The 12,616-nt window shown below is 45.6% G+C and overlaps 1 protein-coding gene across 1 annotated transcript in view; it reads left to right on the top strand.

Annotated features, from left to right (window-relative positions):
- The first annotated feature begins 203 nt into the window (after positions 1 to 203).
- SMG8 (SMG8 nonsense mediated mRNA decay factor) overlaps positions 204 to 12,616 on the top strand; it is a 195,712-nt gene continuing 183,299 nt past the window's right edge. The window contains exon 1 of the mRNA XM_069615148.1: positions 204 to 2,133. Coding sequence (XP_069471249.1) covers positions 270 to 2,133 — 1,864 coding nt within the window. The 5' untranslated portion in view covers positions 204 to 269. The remainder of the gene's footprint in view (positions 2,134 to 12,616) is intronic.

Below are 12,616 nucleotides of genomic sequence, written 5' to 3'. Positions count from 1 at the left end.
CTTCGACGTGTTTCTCAAGCGTCACGTTATTTTGCGTTCACTGAACTGAATTCGTAATCGTAACACCCCATGCACATGCTTGTTAACGACCATCATCTTGGATTGGTAGTATTTAGGGGAACGGAAGTTGATGCACAGGGATGTGCGTGCGGAAGCTTCACACGTTTCTTTCTACCCGGAACCTTTTTAGTCTCGCAAGAAGTTCCTACACGGACCGAGTTAGATACAGCACGAGCACTACATCAACATAGTGCAGCAGTATTCTCGGGATGGGCTGCAGGGAAGCCCCCCGCGTGAACCTGGCTGCTCCTGTGGCTCTGCGTGAGCTTCTTAGTTCTGACCTGCGGGAGCTAACCTGCAAGGACGACGAGCTCTGCGTGGTGGGTGTCTTCGGCAAAGCGGCTGCTCGGCTTATATCAGACAAGCACAGTCTTGTGAATACCTTGTGTGATCGCCAGATTTTCCCGCTTTTCCATCGGAAGGCGACAAGTTTCTATGGGGAGGAGAACCAGGGCCAGCTGCTGGATTTGCCCCAAAGCCAAGACTGTGAGGAGCTCGGTGAGCAGGACACGGAGGAGACCCAGCAACACATAGTACAGCATCATGGAGGGCAGGATTTGGAGGAAAACCAGGACCAGATTAGGAAAACAGGGGAGCATGATAGTGGCGAGCACCAGGAGTACAACATGAAGTTAGGGATGCAAGAGAAGGATGGCCACCATGCTTATAACAGGAGGTCAGTAGATGAAGATATGGATGAGGATGATGAGGACTATGACAGGAAGTCAGATGAGCAGGACACAGAAGACCACCAGGAGCAGGATTATAACCTGATTCAGGCTTATCATAGTCAGGAGAGCAAAGTGCTGTTCTTGGTGCTGACTTCGGTCTGTGACAGCCATCAGCTGCTGGAGGCCTGTAAGGCACTTGGCGACGACACTCCCCATGCTGAGGCACATGATTTCTGGAAGCAGGAGGAGAAGTTCTACTGCATGAACCTGCTTTATCTTTTCTCTGTCTGCCACATCTTGCTTCTAGCCCACCCCACTTGCTCCTTTGACATCACCTACGACAAGGTTTTCCGGGCCCTAGACACGCTCCGGCAGAAGCTCCTACCTTCTCTCAAGGCCTCCATCAAGGACTGTCCGGTTGGGCTGGACTGGAAACTGAATTGTAGGTCTTGCCCACCAAGGCTTCTTTTCGTTTTTCAGCTTAATGGGGCACTTAAGGTAGAAAGCAAAAATCTGGATCCTTTGACTGACAAGCCCAAAAAACATTCTCCTAAAAGGAGACTGCAGCATGCCCTGGAAGATCAGATATACAGGATATTTCGGAAAAGCAGAGTGCTGACCAACCAGAGTGTTAATTGTCTTTTCACAGTGCCTGCCAACCAGGCGTTTGTCTATATCGTTCCTGGGCAAGATGAAGACCCGGTAGGCATGTTGTTGGAACAGTTGAAGCACAATTGTGTGCTGAGGGAAAACGAGTCTTCAATGCCCATCTCTGGGCCCCGGCGCTTCCAGATGATGAGGCACAGTCGGCAGTTATCTTTCAATATAGAGAGTAGCACAAGTTCCTCTGGCCAATTGGTTGACTGTACCCTTAAGGAGTTTCTTTTCCAACATGTGGACCTAGTATTGGCCAAGAAGGGGTTTGATGATAGCGTGGGCAGGAACCCACAGCCGTCTCACTTTGAGTTGCCCACCTATCAGAAGTGGATCACTGTAGCTCTGAAGCTGTATGAAGCTGTGATCGAAAATAAGGATGACGAACCGCCACCTTTTGTTGGCGGGTTGACCGCTAAAGTCTTGGGCAACATGAAAGTTTTGGAAGGTTTTTTAGACGCGGACACCAAGTTCTCAGAAAATCGTTGCCAGAAGGCACTTCCCATGGCCCACAGTGCATATCAATCCAGCCTGCCCCATAATTACACAACCACTATTCATAAAAACCAGTTGTCCCAAGCCCTTCGGGTGTATAGCCAGCACGCCCGTGGACCAGCTTTTCAGAAGTATGCATTGCACCTTAGTGAGGACTGTTACAAGTTTTGGAGCAGCGGACACCAACTCTGCGAGGAGAGGAGCTTATCTGACCAGCATTGTGTACATAAATTTCATTTCCTCCCTAAAGCAGGTAGGACATTGGCATGTCAAACTTATTTAACAGCTCCCTTGACACGCAATTGATATGCTAAAAATCGAATTGTTAACATGAGCTACTGGTCTCTGTAAGGTGTACCGTGTGCTAACTTCCAGTCTATAGCTGCTTGCTTTTTTTTTTAGGTCTGCATGGAGCAAGCTTTGCTCGCTGCTAGAGCTGAAGATACAACTAGTCAGGGGCCCTCATGTCAGCTTCTCAGTCATACCTAATAAGCGCATCCTAGAGAAGGCTCTGTTATAGCAAAGCCATTTGCTGGTAGCATAGGGAGCTGTTTAAGTTGAGAGATTTGCTGAATGTTGCTTTAACGGCCTTGTTTTGTTTCCCTGCTGGTTGGTACATTCGTATTTTTGTAGACTTAAGTGCTTTGTTGCATTGTGCTCCCTTTTTAGCGTTATTGAAAAGTGTTGCAGTCTTGGCAGCTGTTTAACTCTCCTGCAGACTCTCTGGGATAGGGAAGTAGTGTCTTCCGCTAAGCCGATGCCGGTTTACCTGTATTGCAGTGCGCAAAGCCAAAGTGGGGCAGTCTTGGCAGACTAGGGAGTAGCTGCGGCTTTGGCTCAGAAGGAGCAACACCTTTGTTTTTGACTTCTATTTCTTGAACTTACTCACTTATTCTGCTGTTCACCATGGGTGCAGAGGGCTATAATCGGCATAGTCTTTAAGGACTCTACAGAAAATTTGACAATGACAAGTCGGGTAACCTTTGACGAAGGGCCCCGCCCCTTTTAGCAGTGCATTCGGGTTTAGATTTGTGCCAGTGGGTAAGGCAATGAAAAAGACTTTAAACTCTTCATTTAAACATCAAAATAAAGAGTTTACATTTCAATGCTTTTGAAAATGCCATATGGCTACCATTTACTCAAAATGGATGCCTGCAATGCTGCATGATCGTCTTTGCTTCCCCAATCCCTCTGCTTATCTCTATTAACTTAAAAATCTTAGTCAGTTTTTGAGTTTGTCCTTTTTGCAAACGTGTCTAAGTTTGCAAAAGGAGATATATGAAATGGAAGCCGCTGCTGCACCTTCTGGCGTATCTGTGCCAGGCGGGGTGCAAAATGTTCACTTGCCAATGGCTAGTGATATTGGACTCTTGATAGGGTGCACAATGTGCACTCTCCACTAGCCAATTGGACTCTTGGCTACTAAGAAATGATGTGCTGTGCGTATGTATAGAATTGAGGTGGCGAGTGACTTTTTATGGCTGGCTAGTAGCTTGCAACTTGCATTTTTGCCACTGCTTATATGATTTTAAGACTACTTTTGAATCTAACTGCCAACTTGACCATCCACGATATCTTTCTTTTGTTAGCGAGTTCTTCTAAATATACTGTGTCAGCAACTGCTACTTTAGGAGTTCTACATAATGTATTAGAATCGCTGGTTACATTTCATGATGTACTGTTGGAAGGTGTTCCTGCTAACACAACTTTATTGAACATTTAACAACTAGATGTACTGATCATTAAAAGGGGTTGTGCGCCAAGTACAGTGAAGACGAGAGTAAACGGGAGACAGATACACATTATTCAGAGGAAGCAAGGTCTCCCTTAAAGGGATAGTCCAGTAAAAAATTGTATTTAAAAAATAGGCAATATAAAAAAAAATACTAGCACTATTTTTTTTTAAAACTTCCTATGGAAAATTTTGAGCTATTCAAAGCTCAAAATTCGCAAAAGCAAGCACATGGGCGCATCCATTTTGTGAAATGGATGCCCGCCTGTGCTGGCTTTTGCTTTTGCGGCACTAATGAAGGAAAAGCCAGCCAGCTGTAGTAAACAAAAGCTACCGCTGGGTGGCTTTTCCTTCATTGGTGCTGGGACTCGGAGGACGCGGACCGGAGACCAGAGCAGGAAAGCTGCAGCTGAATCTCGGTAAGTGCTATTTATTTTTTTTTAAAAAATAAGCACTAGCTGCGGTATATTTTCTAAGTTTTCCGGGCTGGAGGAGCCCGGAAAACTTAGAAATAAAACCACAGCTTTAAAAACGTTGTATTTATGTTTGCGGTCGCGGTTGTGTTTTGAAAACGCTGCGGTTTTTCTTTCCGAGTTTCTCAGGCTCCTCCGAGCTGGAGGAGCCTGAGAAACTTGGAAAGAAAAACCGCAGCGTTTTCAAACACAACGTTGTATTTATGTTTGCGGTCGCTTAAAAAGATTCAGCTGCAGCTTTCCTGCTCTGGCCCCCCGTCCACGTCCTCCGAGTCCCGGCACCAATGAAGGAAAAGCCACCCAGCGGTAGCTTTTGTTTACTACAGCTGGATGGCTTTTCCTTCATTAGTGCCGCAAAAGCAGCACAGGCGGGCATCCATTTCACAAAATGGATGCGCCCATGTGCTTGCTTTTGCGAATTGTGAGCTTGAATAGCTCAATTTTCCATAGGAAGTTTTAAAAAAAATAGTGCTAGTATTATTTAAAAAATAGATAGGCAATATAAAAAAAAAACGTTTTCTACTGGACTATCCCTTTAATTACCTTTTGTGGGTCTTATTGCGAATGAGTGCCATTAATTTGATATGTCCCTACATTCCTCTGGGAAAGAGAACCCCCAGACTGGCATTGATAATTGAGATGTCTGTCCTGAGTACTACAGTGATCGAGCCAATGGCGGAACTAAAGTCTGATTATGTGTCTGACAAAAAAGCTCACTGAATAAAGAACAAGAAGCGTACTCTGTCCTTAAGAAGAAGCAAAGAGATCTTGTCATTAGTGACTTGAATAACGTTTATTTTATTATGAACTAGCACTCTCCTTTTGACTTGCATGTACATTCTCCAGAGAATAAACGCAAAAAATATATATAAAAAAAGTGGTTATGATATATTTTATTAAGCCACAAGTTACTTTTTCAAGTTTACCCCACAGATCCCAAAAGTCATCAAGTGACCATTTGACATCAAAGCAGATAGACATTTTTTTTACTATGGTACAAATACAGTTTAATTTCACATAAAACAACAAGACAAATAAAAGCAAGCAGCATAAGAGCAAGGTGGTCATAATAATACATAAGACGACCTAGCAAGACTCTGCATAGGATTTTCAACATGTGCAATATTTTAAGAATACACACACATGCATTTCAATTTCATGTGTGTAGGGTTCTAGTGTAAACATATCAACTGGTGTCCTAAAATATCCAACGTTTCATGGTTTATTTTATAATTGCATAAGATGAGAATAATTCCATAAATATAGTATTTGAATCAGTTAAAGTTCAAAGGCCCAATTCACATCAGTATCCTTATCACCAAGGGATGGGGGATTCTTTTAAATCCATCAGGTGTAGCCGCCATCACAAAATCCATTGGGTGTTATTTAATATGTACCACCATCACCAGCTGGTTTCTAGATAGATAGATATATATATATATATATATATATATATAGCCCAATTTAATCGGGACAATTGCACTGCAAACGATATGGTGAGTTGTAAAAATTGCCTTATTTATAATCCCAATATTCTACCAAAAGCATTTTCTTTTAACTGCAGTGTGTGAACATTTAGCTCAACATGTGAAAAGTGTGGGAAAACACAAACAAATGTTGTCATCTGACACCCTCATAAGGGACTACCCCCTTAAAATATCATAGACCACCAAGATGCTCACATCGTTATGACAGAAAAATTCCGGCAAACGGTGGGGAAGACGGAGAACAGACGATCCTCGGCCACGTTGCATTTGGAACATGCAAGTGCATAGACTGTAATGGGGGAGGAGAGAGGGGTTCAAGTGCACCCAGTCGTTGGAGACTGGGGTAAGTGCAGAGAGAGCTTAGTTTATTTCTAAGTGCCATTAAGGGGGGGGTGAGTGTTGGACCCTGAGGTGTGGGGCCCTGAGGCAAGTGCGAGAGAGGACTGTCGGGGGTGGGGGGGGGGGTTTGAGGGAGGCGTGCCTGGGATGGGACTGGTGAGACTCTGGGATACTCCAGTGGGGAAGCTGTAAGGAAGAGGAGGGAGAGATTGAGAGAGCAGGGAGCTAGGTTAGCAGGGTATAGGGAGAGCGAAGGAAGAGAAGAGGAAGGTCTTGGAGTTTCCGGAAATTAAGGTCCGGCTCAAGGCGGAGGGCGGCAGTGAGGCTATTCCAGAGGGAGGCACCTGCTGAGGATAAGGATCTCTTTCAAATCTCTGCTTGCAGAACCGGCTGACTCGCTGAAGGTTGGAGGTAGATAAGTGGAGGGCTCATGAGGGACAGTATTTAGGTAGGCAGCGTTGCAGGTAGGTAGGTCCCAGGCCCCAGAAAGCCTTGTGGACAAAGCAGAGGATCTTGAACTTGGATTTCAGCGCCGGAGAGATGCGGTCCCTGGGCTTGAGGCCAAGGATAAGTCTTGCGGTTCTGTTCTGGATGAGTTGTAGAGGGTGCACGGCTGAAGAAGGGAGCTTGAGGAAGAGGCTGTTATAATAGTCCAGCCTAAGGCTCTGGAGACAGTGAGCCTCTGGGGCAAAGTGAGAAAGGGTAGAGTACCTCTGAGGAGGTGTAGATGACAGACCTTTTAGAGATGTCAAAGATGTGAGAGGAGAAGGAGAGAGTGGAGTCGAAGATGACCCCAAGGTTTTTTGCCTCGCAGGTGGGGGCAGGCGCAGACCCAAGTGAGGCTGGCCAGAGTGAAAGCAGGCGTCCCAATGGAGGAGATTTTACTAAGGGCAAGTACCATTTGTATGATACACCACCTTGCTGGCGAGTAAGGGGATGCTGGCTGTTTAGGGTTGGGGCACATCCACTCAGAGTTAAGATAAATAATTGGACGTCACCTGAACACACACGTTTTCTGTTCTGCAGATGGTGTAAAATACTAATTTGGATGACTGGCGGAGCACAAACGGTGTGGTCAAGCAGTATTGTTAATGTGTAAATAGCGCTGTGTTTCTTTTGTTTATCCACGCAACAGTCATTGGTTACATTTCATTGACTGCTTAGCCGTCATCCAGGGGATAAAGGTGTGTTTACTGGAGCAGGGCGATAGAGCAGCCTTTATCATGGATCAAAACTGATCTGTGCTTGTTACACTGAGAGTAAGCACTCCGACTCTGGATGGAGTCTGATCGACTTCATTATCAGGCACGAGGAAAACACAGTGGAAGACATAACCATGCCAACTGCAAACATTCTAGAACAGTGGACAAAAAGGCTGTCAAGGCCCTAGAAGCAGCTCAGCATCCAACAACCCTACCCCCCCTGGATCCAATTCCCAAACTCAAAACCGTATTAAGTCAAAATAAAATATAATTGAAAAAATTAAATTAAAGTAGAGAAATTGACATATCTCGCGGCTAATGCCAGTCATCAGAGCTTCAAACTGTAGCCCCTTTCCATCGCCCCCGCCACAAACCACACATGTTGAAGAGCAGTTGGAGTCCTTGTAGTGATGGAGAAGGCCAACCCAGTGTCAGATCGATCCAGAGGGCAGCACATGATACAGCACAACGCAGTCTGAACAAACTAAAGTTTTTGCCTGACTCTCACTTAAACCCACAAAAGGACTGCAGGCTTCCGAGCCTTCCTCACCTTGGACCACAGCCTCCTCTGCGGCTTTGCATTACCTTTTGGTGAATGGCATTGTCAAGGGGGATGGCCCCTCCCCAAGAGGGTCTGCAGACCAGCTGGAGAGAAGATCCTAAGCCTTCCAAGACTATTTGATCACTCGCTGAGACTCTACAAGCATAAAGAACAAGGCCGCAGGGAAACCCCACCTCTAGCATATGCCTTCCTCCCTTAGCCGTGTAATGAGCGGGCGGAGCATCCTTTTGCTTTTGGACAGTAACAACGGCAAGATCCTGGAATATTTGAAGCAGACCAAGTGAACCCAGCTGATGACGTTTGGTGGAATATTGGCCGCATCCCTGGGGGGACCTCCGAGGCGATGGATATGATCCAGTTAAATAGCTACATCTTTGGATAGGCCAAGAAGTGAACGGTAAAGATCCCAAACATAGTCTAGGAGGTCCACGTCCCCCACAGAACCAAGTATAGCACCCTGAGGTTCCGCCTGGAGAGACTTTCAATATCCTTCTGTTTGGCATCAAGAGTCGCACCTATGTCGGACAAGTAAGCACTGAGCCGTCTCGGAGACCTACAGCATTTGCTCACAGATGGGTGTCCTCTCTTTTTTTTTTTTTTTCTTTTTCTTTTTTTAAATTAAAATGATATAGTTTATACATAAACTTTTCATTTAGATTGCAAACGACATTTCACATTCAGATTATAAAATGCATTTCACAAAGGGAGAAAGAAAGGAGGAAAGAAAAAAGTTCTTTGGTAAGCTCCAAAATATTATCAAGAAATTGTGCCACTGTATATATCAACTTATTATTTTGTCCTTGAAGGAGTTTTAGCCATCTGGAGTCGCCGCCTTGTTCTTGTTGTTGAGAACATTTTAATTAAGTCTCCAAAGAGGTTTCTCTTGTCGACTAGTGCAGGACATATCATGATTAGATGATTAAGAGACTTTGGTGTCTCTTTGTTCTTGCAGAAGCGACAGAAATTTTCCTCTTTTGGTATGGATCGACTTAGGGACAATCTTTGTCTGGTAGGTAAGATATTTAGTCGCATTTTCATAAAAATTGTTCGTATAATTGGGTCCGGAAAAAGGTCCAAGTAATGTGGAAGTTCATTCAATGATCGTATGTCAATCGGGCATTGTAGATTAATTTAATAACATGCCTTCTCTCCCATTGTTTTGGACCAATCATTACGCTGCAGCTTGATCTTTGCTCGTTGCGGACGGTTTATCAACATTTTCCTCTGTAATATGTTCCTTTGCCATTTGGTCGAACAATTTAGTCTTCCATGCTTTCAGGATGGTGTTATACATTGCTTGTGGCGTTATTTTCAGGATTTGCATCGCTGGAATATGGTCTTCATTTATGACCTTACGTAGGAGGTCAAGCTGTTTCCAGCGCACCATTGAGGCTAGTGATTGTAGGGCTACCTCAAAGCGTTTTCTGGACATTGGGTAGTTCCTTGGGAGATGGAAGATTTTCCGCCAGTATAGAGCTTCTAGTTTTTGGCAATTTATATTAGTGGCAGTGATTATGACGTCGCTCCCATATGTAATAATAGGAACTACCCTTTGACGGTAAAATGCTATGATCGGTTTCGCAGAAAACTTTCCATAGCGCCTATGTAGCATCAGACCTTGGCGTGTCAGCCTTTGGATTTTACCTTCCAGAGTTGTCACCCAGGCTGTTTCTTCCTTTTGTTGATTTAGTAGTACACCCAGATATAAAAGAGGTAACTATGCCCAGCACTTTTTTGTCCAGTATGAAGTGTGTTGGTCTGTTTCGGGTAGAAGACTTATGATGATTAGTTAGTGCCATGATTTTAGTTTTTTTGTTATTAATCTAAAGGTCGTTATTGATCCTGTATGATTCTGTCATCCGTAAATTCCCCTGTAGTCCAGATGGCGTTTTATCTAGGAGTACGATGTCGTCAGCATACATCAGATATGTAACCGGGAGTGAGTTTGTCTTCGGCGGATTGAGATTTGAAGGGTCGATATTCATGCCGTAATCAGCAGTGTACAGGTTGTACAGGGTCGCCGCTAAAGGGCATCCCTGTTTTAGGCCATTCCATGTTCTTATGGGCTCCGTTGTTGTTCCTCCTTTTGTTAGCCTGATCGAAAATGTCGTGTTGGAATATAATAGTTTGATCGGTTCACTTATTTCTAGTGGGCAATTCCATTTAGCAAGTTTTCCCCACAGGATGGACCTGTTTATGGCATCGAAAGCCATGTGCACGTCAATGAATGCTGCATGGACGGGCACGTTGTTTCGTATGGCTTCATGTTTTAGCAAATTTAGAATGAGGAGATTTTCATTAGTTCCTACATTCGAGGTGAAGCCAGTTTGTCGACTATCAAATCGGTTTGAAGCTTTCGCCCATATAGTCAGTTTTTGGAGCAGGTATGAAGCGAACAATTTGGCCAATGGGTCTAGCAGGGCAATGGGTCTGAAGTTGGGAGGGTTGTTTCTGTCTCCCTGTTTATAGATTGGAATCAGAACTGCTTTAGTCCACATAGTTGGTAATAACTTGACTGTGTTAATTAGGGTTAGTTTGAGATCCATTAGGTTCGCCCAAGTCTCGTTTCAGGACAGCATCGGATAGCCCATCAGGACCAGGTGCTCTAGAAGAATTTAACTTGACGATCATTTCTGTGAATATGTGCTTCTCCGAGGAGATGGTCCATTGATTTGAAATTGGCAGAATCGCCATATTTTCATCACAGAGGTGTCCTCTCTTTCCTCAATACGTTGCTCTGGCTTCGGCAACTCTTCCATCCAGCGAGGTGAGCTTGGAGGAGAGGTTGGCCATCCTGTTCTGAAATCCTTCTTCATCTCTCCAGGGAGGTTAACTAGACCCTGCTGAATAGCTGTATGCGACATATCTTCCCCAGTGTTGCCAGGACTGTGGATCTGAGCAACCGCCGTATTGGCCTTCTTAGCTTTGTCCTGGCCCTACAACAACAAGGCTGTATCGCTGCTCTGAGAGGACTTTCCCATTTTGAAACTGCACTTCACCCCCCAAATCTGGGGAATTCCAAAAAGGCAAACCACCACAGCCATGGAACCCATAAGGCTTCCAACTCTGGTATCCCCTACAGAGGAAAGGTCAAAGGCTGCTCTGGGAACCCCACCTAGAAGTACCAAACCTTGAGCGTGCCGGCACTCTTCCACTCCAAACTCCTGTCCCACACTTGGAGCATCTGGCGACCTCAAACCTGTGTCCCTATGTAAACTTGTCGCACTCCACTCCATGCCGGCAGGGGAGGTGAATATTCCTGCAGGCTGAGCAGACTGCACCGTTGGCTGGCTCATGTGGGCATCCTCAGCACGGCCGCCGAATCACTTGAGTAGCGGTCACCATCTTGGGATTGGTATCTGTTAGGAAAGATTTCCATTTATGTGTAACTTTCCCTCCAATTGTGAACCAGCCAACTTGTTGCTTTTGTCTGACCATCCTAGCCTGACTTTTGCTAGTGGAGCCCAGCCTTCTGCTGCACTTCGCTGGGCTTTTTGCTAATTTTATTATGGGGACACTGACATGCCCTTAAAACCGTCAGTACTGGGAGACTTTGTTTCCCTTAGTCTTTCACTTTGTAGCTATTCTTTAGCAACATTTGATCAGTGCACAAAGTACCTTACAGTACAGTGCGCTCAGGTTCCCTTTTCATTTTTAAGGCCCTAGACACCCTCAAAGGATTTTCTGGTGCATGTACAAATGTGCTTTGTACAGAGATGGTGGCAGCTGTTGCCTTTCATGTATGTTTAACCCTTTCTCTATGGTCCGTACCACGTTTGGCTCAAGACAGTGGCCAGTGTCTAAAATGGCCTTGCAACGAGGTTGTTTGTTCTGTCCTTTTGGCCATCTTGTCCCTTTGCCTTCGCAAGGTCGAGCAGACCTGGGAAATTCCTTATTTGATCATGCAGACCGTCGAACAAACGGAAGCTTTCACGGGCTTCTGCATGCCTTGAGTGTGTGCCCCCAGGGTGTGGGCTGGACTGTCTAGTTCCAGTACACATCCTGGATGCAAGGATGTCTCGTGTGCTGGGAATAACTGGGACCACTGTGGTCTGTGATTGGTCCACGTCTGGGATGGCTGTATGAGAGCAGATCTCTCATTGAGTCCTCTTCGTTTTGGCGCAAAAGATATTCTGGATAAGAGAAGGCATCTTACACCCATTCCAGGCCGATCTCTTGAGTTCACACCCAACTTAAGAAAAGAGCCAAGTATCCTGAAACCAAGAAGCAGAGAAGAGGAACCGCTGGTGACCCGCTTGAAGGTTTGGCACCCTGAGCCCAATGTCGTCTCGTTGGACCCCCTGTTTCTGATCGGACCTAGAAGGTCTGCAAAGGACCATTGGAATAGTGGGACTAGTGGGACTAACTATTCTCGGCACCTCCAACTTAACCTGTAAGCAATCCTTCTGAGAAGTGTTCCTGGACCATCCAGTGAACTGACCAGCTTGCACTGGATCTTTGCAATGGAACCGCCGCCGTACCGAGTTGCCACTTGAGCATTTGGAGACTGTGAGCGCTGGGTATAAGGCACTCTCCTGCCGAGTTTTGTACACCTAGCATTCATGTCTGTCGAGGGGCGTGACAGTTTGATTTAGAAAGATCGCCTGTTAGTGGTCTTTCTAAATCGATCTTTTTCGTTACAGTGAAAGAGTTTTTCACATGGAACCCCCTGGGTTCCACATACCTTGTGCTCTGTAGTGGCGTTTTGTTGGGGGAGGTGGTCTTGTTGGTCACTGCGGTTCCGCAACTTTGGTTTCCTGCTGGTCCTTCTCCTTTCTTCGCTTGTATTGGTTCCTCCGGTTGATACACAACAGGACTTCGGCATCTGCAACAGTAGGCATTGGTCGACCTATTCTGGGCTGGTTGTGTCTCTTCTCCGTTGGGCAGACCTGAGCTCTTCTGGCTCCCCGCCTTGTGAAGGAAGCGGCGCTCTGCAGGTTT

This window comes from Ambystoma mexicanum, chromosome 9 (genome assembly GCF_040938575.1).
Source record: "Ambystoma mexicanum isolate Mex_15411 chromosome 9, UKY_AmexF1_1, whole genome shotgun sequence".
In the NCBI taxonomy this organism is placed as follows: domain Eukaryota; kingdom Metazoa; phylum Chordata; class Amphibia; order Caudata; family Ambystomatidae; genus Ambystoma; species Ambystoma mexicanum.
This window is presented reverse-complemented; position numbering and strand designations above follow the sequence as displayed.